At 33.7% G+C, this 20,383-nt stretch overlaps 1 protein-coding gene across 2 annotated transcripts in view; it reads right to left on the reverse strand.

Moving 5' to 3' along the window:
• The window catches only part of SPATA6 (spermatogenesis associated 6), a 108,068-nt gene that overhangs the window by 35,369 nt on the left and 52,316 nt on the right, over positions 1-20,383 (reverse strand). For both annotated transcript variants that reach the window (XM_012776126.2, XM_012776125.2), the window contains exons 8-9: positions 15,898-15,985; positions 7,236-7,276 (exon numbers count right to left, since the gene is read on the reverse strand). In XM_012776126.2, coding sequence (XP_012631580.1) covers positions 7,236-7,276; positions 15,898-15,985 — 129 coding nt within the window. The remainder of the gene's footprint in view (positions 1-7,235; positions 7,277-15,897; positions 15,986-20,383) is intronic.

A 20,383-nucleotide genomic window follows, 5' to 3' on the forward strand; every position in this document is an offset into this window, starting at 1 on the left:
AATTGCCTGAGGACCCATGCTGATGGAACATGCTGAACAACTTATAACTGTACCATCTAGATAGAATATGAGGCCTCATTGTCATTATAAAAGAGAGAGTTTATAGCAACTCTTATGCTTTACCCTGGAAGGGGTCCACATAATTTCCACTAACAGTCCATTGGCTAGAACTAAGCCCCATCTACCTGAAAGAGGGCTTTGAAATATGGGAAAGCACATGAATAGCCAATAAGTAACAAATGTCTCTGCCACATCCACTATCACCACTTTTACTCAACATTGTACTGAAGATCCTAGTAAGCTGAGACAAAGAAATAATTTTAAAGGAAAAAATAAATTCATTATTTCAAGATGTAAGTTTACCTCTATAAAAAATTTAAGAAAATCTGTATCAAGATTGTTATATAAAAATCAATTTCAGAAAAATATATCAGTAAAACAACACAAAATATAATTTTACAAAAAAGACAATTAGTAATATGAACAAACTATAAGGTTTCTAGGAATAAATCTAACAAATAATGTAAACACTATAATGGAAAAACATATATAACTTTAGTGAGACATGAGAACTGAGACCACCTGCATTCATATAGCTTAACTATCAGAACAAAGAACTAAAGCCCACCTACTTCAACATGACTTTTTCATGAGTTCCTCAAGAAATTCCTGCCCAGAAAAATAAAAGCTACAAATAAAAAATAACTTCATTAATTTCTTCAAGACCTTCCCTTAAGTCATTTACCTGAACGATAGACTGCTCAATCATCAGTCAGCTACCTTCTCGAAACAATAGATTCTTAATCTGAAGGGGCAAACAGTCCCCTTCTCAGGACAACAGATCATTCAACTGGACAAATCCCTTATCGAATAACTATTTACTTATCAAACTATTTACTTCCTTTAAAACCCTGGCCTTTATGTTCATTAATCCTAAACTTTTATATCACAAACTTTGCTGACTAGATTCCTACGTTGAAAGCCCTCCCTTAAAACACTTAAACCCAGATCCCAAAACCCTATCAATATCTGCCCTTAACCTTCCCCTTTCAGAGACAATACTAAGACTGTAAAGGTGGTGCTCTCCTTTACTTTGTTATGTCACAAACTCAACTTTGCTTGATATCAGCAGATTATTCAGTTATTGTGATGGACATTTGGTGAACTGGCAGCTGACAATCCTAAAAGTCCACTAAGATCCAAAAGACTCCATTGCTGCCACAGCTAAGATCCTCAACTTAGAAACAGCAGACTCCTCTGAGACTGTTTGAGCCTCTGTCCTCAAAGGTCTCTCTGACTGCAATGGTAAAGTATATGTGACTTGGTGTGGAGTCTGAGTTTCAATTTGCCGTTGTTGAGCTCCCAAATGCTAAGTTACTCTGTCTTCTAGGAATGTAGAACACTTATAGTAATCTTTCTTTTTTATCTGATCAGATTTGAAAACTTGTATGCTAGGGGGAAATCTGTCTTATTACTAACAATATTAATATCAATATATACCTCTCTATGTCACTTTTTGTGGTGAATCTGTAAGAAGTTCCTAGGGAAGTGGGCATAAGCCACTAAAATCCATCCTTGAGTCAGGCCCCAGAACTGACAGGTTCAGCAGTTCTCATTGTACCATCATCCTTATAGTAAAAACTTTGCTCTGGGTCACTTGTCAAAATATTACAAAAACTTTCCTCAGTTTTTTTCTTGTTTTCTTCATGGTGGAAATTATCTCTGTGAGAAATTGCCTCCTAACCTTCCATCCTTCTAGAATTGCAGATTTATCAAATATCCAATTTGAGACAACCAACCATTAAGTTGAGATCCAAAGACACAATGTGTACAAATAATACATTTGATCAAAATTGCCAAATTCTTATGGGTATGTTTCAGGTTAGGTCCATGCCCCCTCCAAATTAGACTCAAGCTTCTTACATGTATTCAGACTATAATTTTAAATTACACATTTATTTTTCTAAGCAGCATAATTTCATCAAGGATATTTTTGAATCACAGTGGCTACTTTAGAGAATTTTTTTATATGAGCAAAATTGGACACTTGAAAGAATGAAAAGGAGCAAAATCCTACAAATCCAATGGCCTGCATTTCCCAATGGCTATGACAAAATTTTTTTAAAAAATTGATTCTAAAAATTGCTTCCTTAAAAGATTTGCTAGTCAAGACAAATAAATAGAAAATATGAAAATTTAAAACCATCTTTTTTTAGATGCCTTCACATTGCAACTTGAAAGAAACAACATTTATCCCACTATTCCTTATCTCCTGTCCTATGCTCTTCCATTACCAACAGGCCCCTATCCTCCTTCCTGCCTGCTTTCCTTCTCATCTGACCTGCCTGAAAAAAAAGCTCAATAACTTGTAAAAGTTAATCCCCTTCAGAATAGAACAAGTGCCATATGACTGATTTTTAAGCTCCAGTTTGTTTCTGAACTGAAAGCCATTATCAGAGATTCTCCAAAGCCTAAACAAGATAAACAGGAATTTACAGAAGAATTTAGAATTCTGTGAACTCCAAACTAGTCCTTACACATGTTATTATCTCAATAAATGGTGTCATCAAACACTGAGTTGCAAAAATCAGAAATCTAAGAATCATTCTTACTACTGCACAGCTAACCATCTTTCAATGCTCTCTGATCTCAAAGTATTCTATTACTTTGCCTAGTTCCTGGAATAAAAAAATGCCTAGTGATATTTTTGTTGGGATCTTGTTAATTTTTAAATTACTATAGGTATCGGAATATCTTTACAAGTCTTTCTCTATTTGAACATAGTACATTCATGTGTCATTTAACAACAGGGATACATTCTGAGAAATGTAGTTAGGTGATTTCATCATTGTGCGAACATTACAGAGTGTACTACACAAAACTAGATAGTATAGCCTACTACACACCTGCATTATATGGTATAGCCCATTGTTCCTGGCTACAAACCTGTACAGCCTATTACTATACTGAATACAATGGTAAATATTTGTGTATCTAAACATAGAAATGGTACAGTAAAAATATGGTATTATAATCTCACAGAACCACCATCATATGTGTGGTCTATCAGTGATCAAAATATTGTCATGTGACACGTCTTTTCCATTTATCAAGTCTATTTTTCTACCAACATAAAATTCTAAATATCTGTCTAAGCTCTCTACTGCTATCAACCTACATTACTACCACCCCAATCCAAGCTATCATTATTTCGTACCTTGACTATTTAACAGTCTACTAACATGTCTACCAGTATCCACTCTTTTCCCAGTCTAATCTATTTTCCATACCACAATCCAGAGTGATATTTTCAAAATCTAACCATGCCATCTGACCGTTTAAAATAATTTAATTGGCTTCCCATTGTGCTTAGGATAATTACAAAATTCCTAACATGGCCTAAAAGATTTGATCCCTATCTGTTTCTCCAGCCTCAATTTATATCATGTACCTACTCATGTCTTCACTTCTAGAAGCACTGGTTTCTTAGCTGCTTAGCCACTGAACTTTCATGTTATTTCTCCTCTTCCCTTGCACAGGTTCTTCATTCCCCTTTTCATGTAGTAAATTTCTACTCATCTTCAGAGCTCAAGGTTCTCAAGATACCTTTTCCATTCTCCTTGACCAGGTCAAATCCTCTAATGTCAAAGTACTATGTATGTCCTCCATAATATTCATGGCAGTTCCAGGTATGTATGAATTTTTATGATTTTGTTAATATCTTTTTCCATACCATGAAATATCCATGAGGGCAGAGATGATTTCTAATTTTGCTAAATTTTTATTTCCAGCATAATAATTTCAGTCACACAGTCTTTTTTTAAAGGGAAAGAGAGAAGTTGGGAGTGGGGAGGGACACAGAAATGGATAGCTGCCCACCACAATTCAGCTTTCCCTTCCCCACAGAATTGTTGCTAAGAAGCAATCATTGCATTTAGTTGAGGGAATGTGATTAGTTCTTAGCAACAGAATGTAGGCAAGAATGTTAAATGTCAATTCTAGGTCCAAGCTTTTTAGAAATAGATAAGCCTTCTCCTTGTTCTTCTTCAACTTCCACCATGTGAAGAGGACAGCCAAGGTCTTAGGGTAAGGCAAAGCCACAAGATGGGTCATTACATGAGAAAATAGCAAGCAGATCAAAAGTACCCTCAATTTAATTGTTATGTGATTAAAAACTAAATTTCTATTATATTAAGCTTCTGAAGTTTGAATGTTTATTTGTATAGCAAAAAGCATTACTCCAACCAATTCAGAAATTGGTATCTTAATGTACTGGCCCTAACAGATATCTATATATACAGTGGCTTATCAGTTGGAGGCAGACAGCAAGGGAACAGCTATTTTCAAATGGAAAATCTAAGATGTATGTAATCCAGTGGCAAAACATTTAATAAAACCATAGCCTGCAATAGCTGGGAAGACAGACTATGTAGCTTTCAAGCTTACATTTCTAGGGAAACTGCTTGAGAGAAAAAGAATAGTACTTTGTGTTGACTGTTATTTGTTTATATCAAGGGGTTTCAAGAAAGTGATGAGCTTATACATTATCAACTTAAGTGTCCATTGACTGATGAATGGGTAAAGAAAATGTGGCATTTTCTTCACATGCACACACACACACACACACACACACACACACACACACACACAGACAATGGTATACTATTCAGCCTTAAAGAGGAAGGAAATCCTATCATTTCTGAGAACAACCACGAACCTGGAGGACATTATATTAAATGAAGTAAGTCAGGCACAAAAAGATAATTACTGCATGATCTCACTTATATGTGGAATCTAAAAAAGTTGAACTCAAAGAAGCAGAGAGTAGGATGGTTGCCTGGGGCTGGGGTGGGGGGCTTGGAGGGAATGGGGAGATGTTCATCAAAGGGTACATACTTTCAGGTAGACAGGATGAATAAGTTCTGGAGATCTATTGTACAGCATGGTGACCACAGTTAATATAATGTATTATATACTTGAAAATTGCTAAGATAGATTTTCAATGTTCTCACCACAAAAAATATGTGAAGTAATAGATAATCAGCTTAATTTAATCATTTTGTAGTACATACCTATAATAAAACATCATGTTGTACCATAAATATATATAATTTTTATTTGTCAATTATATCTTAATAAAGCTGGGGAAGAAAAGAAAAGACAGTGATGAACTCTGGGAAAAATTCTCTTACTTATGCAAAGTATATTTCTCCAGAGAACTCAGACAAGGTCCCACTTTTCTAAAAAATTTTCTGAGAGTACTTCACAGAAATCCTAAGTGTTTTCCTTATAGAAATCCTAAAGTGTTATACAACCTTAATATTTATTAACTACTACATACATACCTGTAAGAAAATAATCCTTTATGCTTTTTCATGTGCAATGCTGCAGATGTATTTCTATGCAAATCTACCTCTTAAATAGAAAAATAATCCTGTGAGCTTACTACCTACTGCCCTCCAAAGGAAGCCCTAAAGGTAAAGAATACACAGGTGAAAGTGGAAGGAAATTAAAGATGGGCTGATGTGTAATTCTTGGCAGAATTAATGTGGAAAAGAGAACTATTCGCACCTATCTATATATCATATGGACCAGCCAACTTACAGTTAGATTATAGCTAACTTTAGATAGAGATTAATATCCTATGAATTTTAGCCTTTTCTCTCCATTCTCTATTTTTATATATTTGGTTTACTTGTTTGCTCTTAGTAGTCCACTCACACAATACACATGTATTAGGAATCAACACTATATATTAGACAATGTGCTAAGTACTAGCAACTATCAATAAGCAAGGTCAATAAGGTCCTTGCCATACTGTCTGTGTGTGTGTGTTTGCATATATTCTACATAATAGTGTGGGGTTGGACTAGGAGAATCATGCCAGGCCCAGTTTCCTCTAGAGAGAGCCTTAAACAAGGCACAACCCAATACAAACACTATACAGAGACATCCCTATCTATGTAAGTGCTATATATTCATAGTCCATACCAGTGGTTCGCAAATGAGAATCCTTCAACAGGTAACAAGAGAGCTGCAGAAGGATCACCAAGAAACTTATTAAAAATAAAAAATTCCAGGGTCCACTCTCAGCAATTTCAATTTAACAGGTCTGGAATAAAATTTTATAAAGTTCTACCTGGATGATTCTGACACTGGTTGATTTGGGCACTCAGTCACACACAGTGCCTAGACTCATTACTTAACTGTTCCATATTTCTTTTTTCACAGTCAAGGCATGGCAAAGTACTGTGCCATTCAGTAACAGGAAGCACAAAATAAATTGTTTTCAAGTTAATAAACAAAGGTATTTTAAGGAAATCTGTGGTTTGGTTTGGTTTGGTTTTCCAAAGTATAACACTTATTATCGAGAAGCTTTTTCTTCGGGACAGAAAAGACAAACTGTGAGGAAATGCTGCTCAAAATGGAGGGCATTGACTACTAGCAATATGACAGACACTTTAATATGGTACCCAAAATGACTTTAGATGATAACAGAAATCATTTTACAAGGCACACAGATATACACTAAACAACACTGAATCACAGGAAAAAATGTATTATCTTTTCAATTCTCTTTCAATCAAAAATCCTCAGTTAGCTATTGGTATGTCTCTTACACCTCTCTATCACTGCTTGTCTCACTTGAAGAAATGGAAAGCATTCCTCAGAGACTTTGGCAAACAACAGTATCTAGCTGAAATTTAGTAATATTGTTTTGTTTTCACCATATTTTTAGGATTATCATCCATGTAAAGCATGTGATATACTGATTTTTCATTACTCACATTAGTAAATAGACAAATAAATAAAAAGAAAATAAACTTAAACAAAATAGCATAAACTGTATGTAGATATTGCAAAAATTATGAGGATGCTTTGTAAATGAATGAAGTTTGAAAATACCACTTGGTGAGGTATCACTACAAGTAACAACTGATCTCTCTCTCTTTCCCTAATGCACACATACAAACATAAATATATACAAAGGACAGGTCACATAATTAATGAATCCAAATAATCAAAAACCACAAAATACTTGTAGGAAGACATTCAATTGAAAATTCTAGTATACTCCTCGACAAAGTAGCCAAAATAATATTACATGATATGATAATTACTATTTTTGCATTATTTTATTAAATGAATTTGATAATCTCTGTCTGACTATGCATACACTTATGCTGTTATCTGAAACCGATGACCATTATCATTCTGCAATGTATTAGACAAACCTTATAATCCTTGGGTCGGTAGCAGCCAAGATGAGAATGATCTGAAAAAGGTTGTACAAAAGAATTAAAGTATAAATATTTCATAGGAAAAAGAAGTTGGTTTCATCTTCGATTTTTGCTACTATCACTGTTTCTACAATTATAATTCATACAGTAGATTCTTCAGAAATACTTAAAAATCCTTCAATACTGTTAACATCATCAAAGATGACAAACCAACCAGTTAAAATCTGTACGAGTTCCTCAGCAATTAAGTGATTTCAAAAATACTATTTTCATCAGAATAAGAGACATATGAACATAGGAATAATTTTTAGTTGATAAAAATAATTAGTCTATATGAAATGGATAATTTTTAGTTGATAACCAGTTTATGATGAAATATAATTTGTATGATAGATTTGATATTGTCAAAGTACACATGTTCCTATTCTTGGGGTCCATGCTAGAATCAAGTGGGTGTAATAAAATAGGAATAGGTTTAGAGGGTGGTAGCATACTTACAGTGTATAGACTTTGTTGACAAATAGATTTGCATTACATCCCAAGCACCAACTGTATGACCTTGGGCACATTACTTAACCAGCATAAGTCTCAGAATGCTAACATATCTGATATACCTCCTTTGTAATATTGTTTTAAAGATTAAATTAAATATTACAGGAAATGCACTAAAATAAATGTTAACTATTATTACTAACATCATCATCAGCATTATTACTATTGAAATTGGACAAGCCTGGGTCCAATTCAAGTTCTGCCAACTATCAGGTATATTGTTCTGGTTTCATTCCCCATTTTAAAAGTATGAAGACATTGCTTATCTCACCTCAAATTATACAATTTGTAAAAGTTCCTAGAATAATATCTGTCACACAGTGGATTTTAAAACTAATTCTAAATCTCTTCTTTAGATAACAACCACTACATTTTACATGCAGATGTTGGGTTTTATTCATTACATAAATGAATCAAGTTTCAAGTATCTATTTTTAAGTATTATAATCTCTGTTATATTGATTTCAAGAAAATCCAAACCATAATTTGCAATTCTACTTCCTCACTCACATGCTTCAGTCAAAGTACTCTAAGATTCTATATTTTACCTTCCCAAACCACTCTATACAGAAAAAAAATAATTATATGGAGAAAGACCTAAGACAATCTATATTCAGTAAATTTTTTAGCATGTTTTTATTGCACAAGATATTGTTTTCTAGGTGCGCTGAACCACACCAGAAGTCAGCTGAAATATTAATGTCTTTCACACAGGTCAACTTCTCCATTTAATGTCAGTAGGATTTAATTTACTTCAAGCACTTTTCAAAATTAAAAAAAAAGATTCAAGTCTAACTCCTCCTCTACACAAATCTAATATACAACATGGTCACAAATAGCAGAAGAAATAAAAGAATGATAAGGACCCACTAAGCCTAATTCTCTAAAAATGCTAACTTTGAAAATTAAGGTAATAACTTCTGGAAGTGGCATATATTTTCTGGCAGCTAGCATACTATTAAAAGTTTCAGTATGTTGAAACACTAATATGTCTTCTGCTAGCCACAAACCACTCATAAATTTCCCCTAATTCAAACAGGTTTATAATTTTCTTTCACTTTCACAAATTAAGCTATTACTCTGGTCTGAGGTTTCCCAATGTTCATATTTAATCACCCTCACCACCAATTAGGTACTAACTATATTCTAAATGCAGGAAATAAAGTAGAGAAAAGTCATGGCCGGTGACCATGAAGTACTCATAATCTATTTTGGTTAAGTTATACAAAGTTGAATAGCAGCAGTATAGAACAGGCTAAATGTCAGAATGGTACAGACAATTAATGCTATAAAAAGGTTGTATCAGAGAGCAATCCCTCAAGGTTAAAGGTAATCAGAATAAACTTCCTAAAGGTGGAGAAACTTGAGCCAGGCATAATAAATAGTTCTCACTTAAGAAAAGTATGAAGAAAAAGTAAGCTAGTTAAGATCTTCTATGTGTGATCTTAAACAACTTACTTTACTTCTTTAAACCTCAGGTTTCTCCATCTGTAAAATGGGAATTAATTACAGTCTCTAACCTTCATGATGCTACCATGCGTAATTAACCAATATAAGTACTTAGAATAACAGCTAGCAGAAAATATACATTCAGTAAATGTTTGCTATTATTTGATTCTCCATTAACTTCACAAAATAGGTGTTATGAACTATATGTTTGTGTCCCTCTAAAATTCATATATTGAAGTCCTAAATCCCAAAATGAAGATATTCGGAGATGGGACTTTTGGGAGATAATTAGAGTTAGATGAGGTCATGATAATGGGGCCCTAATGATGGGATTAATGTGTTTATAAGAAAAGACACCAGAGAGCTTGTTCTCTTTCTCTCTACTCTCTCTCTCTCTTTCTCCCTACCCCACACACCCGAAAGTCATGTGAGTACACAAGCAAGATGGTGGCCACTACAAGCCAAGAAAGGAGATCTCAGAATGAAACCTACCTTGCCAGCACCTTGATGTTAGACTTCCTAGCCTCCAGAACTGTGAGAAAATAAATATCTTTTGTTTAAGCCAGCTAGTCTATAGTATTTTATTATGGCAGCCTGAGCAGACTAATACTAATATAATAGGTAGAACTGATTATTTCTACTTTGCATTCCAGAGACTGACATCCTATATAACTAACAGTGATGGAATTGAGTCTTTTATTAGTTCAGTGCTACTTCCACTAATATAAGGATAGACTTTCTTATTATAAAACAAAAGCATATAGGAGAATAAAAGTGTCAGTAGTCCCCAAAATAACATCAGATTATGGATTTGCTAACCAAATGAATGTAACATATAATCAAATTAATAAAATGCCAAGTAGTGATTAACAGTTCTGGTTAAAAACAAAATGTGACAGTCATAAAAACATTTCCTTAGCAACCATTAATAAGAAACTAAGACCTACTTTGCCCCTAAAGTCACCATTCACACTGAGATGTTTTGGTAATTTAGAGCCTCTGCATCCTTCTTCTGTCCATAGTTAACCTTCATTTATAGGCTCAGATATGTCTCAGTCACAAGGCATATGACTCAGTCCCAAGGGAACAATCCTAACTTTAACCACGGACTTAAGGAACTTTAATCTAAAACTTATCTCTCTGAATCAACTCATTCTTTCTATCAAAGTAATTCTTGAACCAAATCCTAACAATTACAGCCAATATGTGTTGTTCCTGTGTGTCAATCCTTATTAGCAACCTCCATAGTACTCTACTATGAAGGATACTGCTACCCACTATCTCAGTCCATTTTGTGCTCTGCTGTAACAGAATATGAGACTGGGGAATTTATAAATAGAAATTTATTTTCTTGCAGTTCTGGAGGCTGAGAAGTCCAAGATTAAGGTGCCAGCATTTGGCAAGGGCTTTCTCACTGCATCATCACATGGGAGAAGGTGACAAGGCAGGAAGAGGGCAAGAGTGGGCCCAAAGTTGTCCTTTTATAATGGCACCAGTCCCATCCATGAGAGTGGAGCCCTCATGGCCTAATCACCTCTTAAAGGTCCCATCTCTTAATATTGTTCTATGGCAACTAAATTTCAATATAAGTTTTGGAGGGGAGAAACATTCAAACCATAATACCCACCCTACCCCAATGCCCATGTAACATTCTAATGTTGGCCCTCTGCTCCCCTGTGAACATTCATGGAACATACAGCTAATGCATTTGCCATATGTCAATCCCTATGACCAGCAGCAAAGCCAAGATGTCCAGCTTTATAAAATATCTCTCAGAGGATCCAACCTTTTAAAAAAAAAAAGGCATACACTAAAGTGTTTCTCACCTCTTGCTCACTGTGCTGCATTCACCTGAAACCATTTACTCCAATGTCTAATATTTTTATTATTTTCATTCCTATAGTTATCAAAGTCTCAGTAGGAAAAAATCCCAGACTTTACCCCTAACTTATTTTTTTTTTCTATTGTCTGAAGTTTGGCATACGACAGGTTCCCTTCTTACTAGTAACTAGAAGAGTGATGATCAGCAAAAAAGTATACAAATGGCTAATAAGTTCATAAATAAACATTCAATGCTATTAGTCATTAGGAAAATGCAAATTAAAATCACAATGAGATAGAAATGTACACCTACCAGAATGGTCATAATAGAAAAAGATAATAAGACATGTTGCAAACAATGTAGAGAAACTAGAAACCTCATACACTGCTGGTAGGAATGTAAAATGGTACAGTCACTTTGGAAAATAGTTTGCCATTTCTTAAAAAGTTAAAAATAAATTTACCATATGAATCAGTAATTCCATTCCTAGAAATCTATTCAAGAGAAATTAAAACATATCCCAACACAAAGATTTCAGTGCAAATGTTCATAGCAGCTTTATTCATAATAGCCAAAAGTTGAAACAATCCAGGGGCTAAGGGAGGGAATTCTAAAAATAGATTGTCATGGTGATTCCACAACTATGCAAATTTATTAAAAATAATTTAATTGTACACTTAAAATGTGAATTTTATGGTATATAAATTATACCTCAATAAACTGGTTAAGAATGTTGAATAAAAATAGAGAAATAAGAGTTCCTAGAAATGATATCATTGAGCTACTTACTACCCTTGATAGGACAACAAATCCAAGAGGAGGGACAGACACATTTACAAGAAAACTGTAACAAATGAGATATTTTGCTAATGAGTATGTACATGATGACTACATGCTATTTTATTCAGAAAACATCAAAATTACCAGCTATTGTTGTCTACTCAAGATGTGACATATTAGGATTTGGAAATCTAATTTCTTTTACTTAACAACTTTGATGGTTACTTTATAATAGTAACCATCAAAGGGATTAGTGAAAGTTCATAAAAGATTACAATCTTAATATAGAAATGAAACTCATAAAAGAATAGAGTAAGAGAATAAGTTTCCTCCAAGAGAAGAGACAGATTCTAATATCATTCCTAAACTCCAAGCAAATAAAGGGGCCAGGATAAAGCCCTTGATTTCCTCTTTAAGGGCAAAAATGACTGGATAAAGCTTCCAAACAGTCTTCAAAAGGACCACACAATTTACAATTAGAATTAGATACCACGGTGATTCCAGATAGAGACAATGTGCTTGAAAAATGTATTTTTAAAAATATACACCTTAATGAAAATAGAGAAAGTTGTAGGAAAATGGTAGAAAAGAAGGAACCTGGGGCCAGAAGACCTGGATTCCAGATTGGGCATGGCCATTTTGTAGCTCTCAAACAAGTCAATTAACTTGTCTAAGCCCCTGCTATTTTTCCTCAAATATAATGAAATCCACCTTTACATGATTATTAGGAGGACAAAATGGGTAAATGCTGGTGAATATGGCATCGTATAAAAATAAGAACTATAAAGCAAGATAATTTGGTAAGCCAAGGTTAAAAATTTCTACAAAGCAAGATCTTGGATGAGAATTCACTATGTTTAAGAGGACCTACCATAAGAAATTGCCACGTATATTTAAATAGTTGATGAGAACACAAAAGTTGATGAGACCTCCTCAGCTGCCAGCCAGGAAAAAAAAATGTAGTCAAAAGACTAGGGGCATTAAAATTAGAGGAATGAGAAGGGAAAATTCTTTACTGTAGAAAGTCAAGTAACAAATGTACAAAGGTTAACAAATATTTAAAAATCATTATTTGGCAAAAATCACAGTAATAAATTGTTTCAGGCAACAACAATCAATGTATGCTAAAGGAGTTAAAGTTGAGGACTAAGAGGACATTGCATCGTTTCAAAGTATCTTCCCATAATTACAAAGGAAAGAATTAGTACCTTTATGATGGAGAAAAGTGGCAGACACCATCTTTATCAAGTGAGTAAAATTAACATCACCAGTAACAAAACACTACATACCCTCCTGACATAATGTACTAAGAGTAGCAAATCATTTGTATTCTGCAGAAAAATTAATAATCTAAGTCTAATCATGAGGGGAAAAAAATCAAACAAACCTAAATTGATGGACATTCTATAAAATAACTGGCCTGTGCTCTTCAAAGTTATCAATTTAATTAAGCACAAAGAAAGACTAAGGAACTGATCTACATTAAAGAAAACTAAAGAGAAATAACAGCTGCATGTTATGCATGATGTGAGATTTCTTTTGCTATGAAGATATCCTTAGGACCAGTGGTCCCGAGCTTTTTTGGCACCAGGGACCAGTTTCATGGAAGACAATTTTTCCATGGATCAGGATTAGGGGTAGAGCTCAGGTGGTGAAATGCGCTGTAAATACGGATGAAGCTTTGCTGCCTTGTCCACTGCTCACCTCTTGCTGTGGCCCATTGCTTACCTCCAGCTGTGCAGCTCAGTTCCCTACAGGCCAGGCGGGTAGGGACCAACGATTAGGACAAATGGCAAAATCTGATTTAGGTTTATAGATCAGTTAATATTATTATATATTTGTTAATTTCCTACTTTTGATAACTGAATCATATAAGATAATGTCTACATTAGTCTGCTTGGGCTGCCATAACAAAATATCATATACTGGGTGGCTTAAACAACAGAAATTTATTTCACACAGTTCTGGAGGCTGAAAGGTTGAGATCAGGGTGCCACTATGGTCAGTTTCTGGCGAGATTTCTCTTCCTGGCTTATAGATGGCCATCTCCTAGTTAAGTCTCCACATGGCAGTGAGAGAGGGAAAAAGCAAGCTTTCTGGCTCCTTTTTGAATAAGAACACTAAAGCCATGATGAGGGCCCCACCCTCATGACCTCATTTAAACCTGATCACCTCTCAAAGGCCACATTTCCAAATATATCTCATGGAGGGGGGGTTAGGGCTTTAACATATGAATTTTTAGGGGATACAATTAAGTGTATAATAATGCCCTTGTCAAAAAAGTTTATACATAGATACATACAGAGAGGGCACAGAGGGGAAAGAAAAAGAGGGAAAAGGGAATTCTTTGTACTATTTCTATTTTTCTGTAAGTCTGAAATTATGTCAAAGTAAGAAGTTAAAAAAAAGCGATTGACCTCTCTGATCATACTTCTACATAAAGCAGATTGAAAGTTACTAGAACTATAACAGTTTTGCCAGCAAATATATAATTGTCAAGAGAAATCAGACACTTGAATGCTCCAAAAATATCTTCCAAAGAAACATTTATGTTGATGTTAGTTTCCTTTAGCTGTTCTTAAAGCTCATTTTCCATGTCCATAAGTTTTTTCTAAGAGAGGAAACAGAGTTTAACATCTGTTTCTAATTTCATATAATCTGCTATTCTGAACATAAAAGACTTATTGATTATCACATCTATCTCTCTGTTAGTGCTAAAAAAAAACAACAAAATAAACAAGCACAAACTCTGCATGTTCTCAGAAAAGAATGTTTCATTTCCTCATTTAACAAAAAGAGATTATATATACAGTTTAGAAACAGAAAAAGATGAAGCTCACTCCATGTTATGATGCTATTTTTTTCAGTCTATCTCATTTTTCTTCCTCTATGACTTTCTCAGTGTGTAGTAAATTGAAGTAACAGTGGCAGAGAGGCTTAGCTTGACTAGATCCATTTTGCTTCTGACCCCCTGCAGCAATATCCTTTAGGTTAAAAGCTTCTGCTTAGCTCTTCATATTAGTTTTTAGTTCAACTCTTAAAAAAAATATAACCAATCCTTTCCCAAAACTAACTCCCAGGGAGATGAGGAAAATATATACACAAGTAACAACACTATGTTAAAGATTAGTAGGAAAATTGTGACCTGACCTCCATCCTTCAAAGTTAACTGACCAAGAACAAAGAAGTTTCACAACATCCTTGACCCTCGCTGATGCCCAAATGTCTGTGGTCCTTACTTATCTCTTGTAATGCCATCCCTTCCCTTAACACAAAAAAAGCCTAAACTTTATACTAACTTAAAATGGTTCTTTAAGACACTAGTCCTCCATCTTCTGGGTTGGTACGAGCTTGGACTCAGTTACAAAGGCTGTTAGTGAATAACTGCTTAACCCACTACCCAATGTCTACAGATATTAACACTCAAATACCCTTAATTATATAATGCTATTTAACCTTATTCATAAAAATCACCATCATATAGAATTTAAAAAGCAACTTATCTAACCACAAGGAGTAGGGCTAAAGATGAAAAAGTACTCTTATAAACTACACTTAGAGAATGTTACCTTTTCAGGAATATAAATAACTATTATAAATATAATGACAGCTGATATTTATTAACCATCTTGTGTGCTAGTGTATTTTACATTGTAACATTTGTCATGTTATCTGCACTCTTTAATAAATAAACTGATTATCAAAGTAGTTAAAATTACTTAGAATGGGTTCTATAGTCAAGTAAGTTTAGAAAATGTTGAGTAAAACCAAATCAATCAAGTTGTTTTTTTCCTAACAGTATAAGGTATCAGTTTAATATGCTAATATGTATTTCAAAACTCAAACAGGAAGATGGTTTATAATAACACACAAATTCTATTATTTTAGAGAGTACCTGTATTGATGCCCCACAAGTTGTAAAAAGCTACATACACTATACCACATTATCCAATAATACAGCAAAGATTCTGTTTTTGTTAAGCAATGCCAAGTTAAAGGCTTGATTGTAGCTCAGACAACTAAGGCAATGAGGAAAGATAACTTCTAGCTTACCATTGTGCATCCTTGACCATCCATCTCTTTCACAGTCTCTGCCAGAAGATCCAAATAAAGTGTCAGCCCTGGGACTTGGGGGATCAACCTACAGGAAGTAGGATTTCAATGTAAAAAAGAACTTAAATATTCCCAGTCCTTCAATCTCATGATATCAGAAAAACAACTAGGGTACAGAGACTACATATCATCAGGTTAACATGATGGTGCTCATAAGGGTCAGGCATATTCCAAAGTCAGAGTTTAGTCAATATTTTGTTGTTCATTTTTAAGTAAAATTGAAATCAAACTTCAGAAATTTTTATATATTTATACTAATTTAAAATGAACAGATTTGCCATTGAAATATCCGTTACTCCATTGCCTATTTTGCTTTCCATTAAAAGGTTAAAAAAAGAGCAATCTATTTTGCCATATTTAAAAAACAAGTCTAGCCATTTGCTACTTATCTCCTGAGCATGTATATTTTGAATTCAAATAATGTCTTTACTTGTCTGTGTTCAGAGCCTAGCATGCCCAGTGCCTTATAGCTTACTATAACAATTGTCAACCATATTATCTAACCAAAAATAAAAAGTCAAAATGACATAAATGTGTAAAAAAGACACCCCTATTCATCCAAATTAAAAACTTTTGTGCATCAAAGGCCAGTATTAAGAGAGTGAGAAGGCAACCCACAGAATCGCAGAAAATATTAACAAATCACATATCTAATAAGGGTTTATTCTCCAGATTGTATGAAGAACTCCTACAACTCAACAACAAAAAAAGGGTTTAATAATAGGCAAAAAACTTGAATAGAGATTACTCCAAAGAAGGTATACAAATGGCCAATAAGTATATGAAAAAATGCTCAACATTACTAATTATTAGGAAAATGGAAATCAAAATCATAGTCAGATACCACTTTTTACCCATGAGGATGGCTATTATAAAAATAAATAAATAAATAAATAATAAATAACAGTTGGGGAGGATGTGGAGATACATGAACACTTTTACACTATTGGTGGGAATGTAAAATGGTATAGCTGCTTTGGAAAACAATATGGCAGTTTTTAAAAACATTAAAAACAGAATTATCATATGATCCAGCAATTCTATATCTGAATATATACTCCAAAGAATTGAAAGCAGGAGCTCCAATAGCTATTATATTTGTACACCCATGTTCATAGCAGTGTTATTCACTTTGTACACTCATGTTTACAGAAACATTGTACATAATATCTAAACGATGGAAGCAGCTCACATATCTACCAACAGATGAATGGACAAACAAATGTCATATAGACATATGAGAGAATATTATTTAGTCATAAAAGGGAAGGAAATTGTGACACATACTACAACATGGATGAACCTTGAGGACATTATGTTAAATGAAATAAGCCAGTCACAAAAGGAAAAACAATGTATAATTCCACTTATATGAGGTACCAAGAGTAGTCAAATTCATAGAAACAGAAATTAGAATGGTGGTTGCCTGGGGCTGGGGGAGACAAAAATGGGAAGTTACTGTTTAATACGTATAGAGATTCAGTTTAGCAAGACGAAAAAGTCCTAGAGGTGGATGGTGCTGATGGTTGCACAACAACATGAATGTACTTAATGTTACTGAATTGTGCACGGAAAAATGGTTAAAATGGCAAATTTTATGTTCTGTGTATTTTACCACAATTTACAGAATAAATTTTTTTAAAAAGAGAGTGAAAAGGTAACCTACACAATGGAAAAAAAACATTTGCAAAGCATATACATGTAAGGATCCAGAATCCAGAATATGTAAAGAACTCTTAACAACTTAAGAACAAAAAAGACAAACAAGCCAACTAAAAATGGTCAAAGGACACAAATTGACACTTCTCCAAAAATAACATACAAATAGGCAACAAACACATTAAAAGGTGCTCAACATCATTAGTCCTTAGGGAAATGCAAATTAAAGCCACAATGAGATACTTTACACCCATGAGATGGCTATAATAAAAAACAAAGCAAAACAACAATAGAAAATAACAAGTGTTATAGAGAATGTGGGGAAACTAGAACCCTTATATATTGCTAGTAAGAATATAAAATAGTGCAGCCACTATGAAAAATACTTTGGCAATTTCTCAACAAGATAACATAGACTTACCATATGACCTCTGCAATGCTACCCCTAAGTATTTAACCAAAAGAACTGAAAACATGTATTCATTCAAAAATTTGTACACAACTGTTCACGGAGGCATTTTAATTAATGTCCAAATGTCCACCAACAGATAAATGGATAAACAAAATGTGGTATATATCCATATAATGAAATATTATTTAGCCATAAAAAGGAATCAAGTACTGATACATGCAATATAGATGAAACCTCAAAAACATTGTGTTAACTGAAAAAAGCCAGACACAACAGGCCAAATATTGTTGTGACTCTATTTATATGAAATGGCAGAATAGGCAAATGCATAGAGACAGAAAGCAAACAGTAGTTGCTAGGGCTGGTGGAAGGGAGGAACAAGGGGTGAATTCTTATTATGTACATGGTTTCCATTTAGGGAGATGAAAAAGTTCTGGAATCAGACACTTGTACAACACTGTAAACACCCATCATACTGCTGAATTTACATTTTAAAATGGTTGAAAAAGTAAATATTATGTTGTATGTATTTTATAATAGGAAAAAAGATCCTATCCTGCATAAATGAAAAATAAAAAGGCTGTTTAATTCTTCTAGAATGGTTATGCCTATGCTGGTTTGTTTGGAAGCATGCTAACTGATTTCTTAAAACTGTTTCCTTTTCCTTTAAGATTTACTTTTCATATCATGTACATAAACTAGAATGTCTTTCCTAAAAGTGCTAACATTTTGCATATATGTATCAAGTTAAAATTTTGTTTGGTTACCAATTTCCAAGTGCTTTTAAAACCATGAATGGCTGTGTTGGGGGGTGGGGGGTACAGCAGAGGGTGGGAAGAAACCATGTTTATGTTTACATATACCCTGGAAAATTCCAGTTTCCTATTCAATAATGTAAGCAATTTTCTAAGTATAGACTTAGAAGTATGCATTTCTGTTCATTGAAAAACTGGGAGGAAAACCACTTAAATTAAAATTTCAAGGTTTATACCAAGTAATATTAGAATTATTCCATTCTGAACATTGACATAAAAATAATAATAAAACAAACATTTTAAGAGCATTTATTTCCTCAAGAAATTTTTATGCGGCTAACCCTCAATATTTTGGTTTATCTTTCTACATAGGCATTTTAATTAAAATGCTACTATGATAAGAATATAGTATTATCCTTTCTTTTCTATTTAATTTGTAACTGTGGGCAGACATAAAATTAAAGGCATTTTTAAGCTACAATCAAACATGGAACTAGACTGGGCATGGTAGCTCACGCCTGTAATCCTAACACTCTTCAGGAGTTCGAGACCAGCCTGAGTTAAGAGTGAGACTCCCATGTCTACTAAAAATAGAAAAATTAGCCAGGTGTCATGGCACGTGCCTGTATTCCCAGCTACTTGGTAAGCTGAGGCAAGAGGATTGCTTGAGCCCAGGAGTTTGAGGTTACAGTGAACTGTGATGACACCATTGCACTCTAGCTAGGGCGACAAAGTGAGACTCTGTCTCAACAAAAATATGCAACTAAAACATTATCTGATTATTGTTCAAACAATCAAAAAAATGAGATCAGCACTTATAATGAAGTTCTATAGAAATCAGAAAAGCAATCACAATAACCTCAATAAAATGTCATCATTTCAAACTATTCATTATACTATACACTTTCTTTTATAATTGAAAATCTGTAACTTTAGGTTAAAAAAATGAAGGCTTCATAGTCAAAACATGAAGATGAAATGAAATGTTGCTTAAGACACATTTAAATTTTTTTAAAAAGGTAACACAAAGAAAATCTGAACTTTCAGATGGTGTATGTCCAAAAAGCTATTTAGACTGCCAAATGGACATATTTACATGTTGGATTAATTCATTTTAGAATTTAGAAAAAATGTATTAAAAATATTAGTCAGAAATATTTTTATAAATATCCCAAAAAGTTGTTTTGCTTCTATGGGTACTTAAATCTGGAGGTTTAATGTTATTAAATATATTAATATATTATACAAAACTTCAAAAAGTTCACAGAAAATGAAATTAAAAGATAAAAATAAAAAATATAAACTTTATTTTCAACATAAGGTTTATCAAGGTCAAGATGCTTTCTTGTAAGCAATGATACTAGCCATTTAGTCCATCCCTAAAGAACTGTTTGGGTCCTGGAAATTTATCCATGTCAATATGGTCTTTTTTACATTATTAACTAAGAACAAATGATTGCCCTTTACAGATATTTTAAGATCAGCAAACAAAAAGAAGTCAGAATGAGCCAAATTAGGACTTAAGGTGGATGCCTAAGGACTTCCCATCAAGACTCTGGCAAAACTGCCCTTGTCTGATAAGAGGAATGAGTATGAGCAT

The sequence above is a fragment of the Microcebus murinus genome, chromosome 2 (assembly GCF_040939455.1).
Source record: "Microcebus murinus isolate Inina chromosome 2, M.murinus_Inina_mat1.0, whole genome shotgun sequence".
In the NCBI taxonomy this organism is placed as follows: Eukaryota; Metazoa; Chordata; class Mammalia; order Primates; family Cheirogaleidae; genus Microcebus; species Microcebus murinus.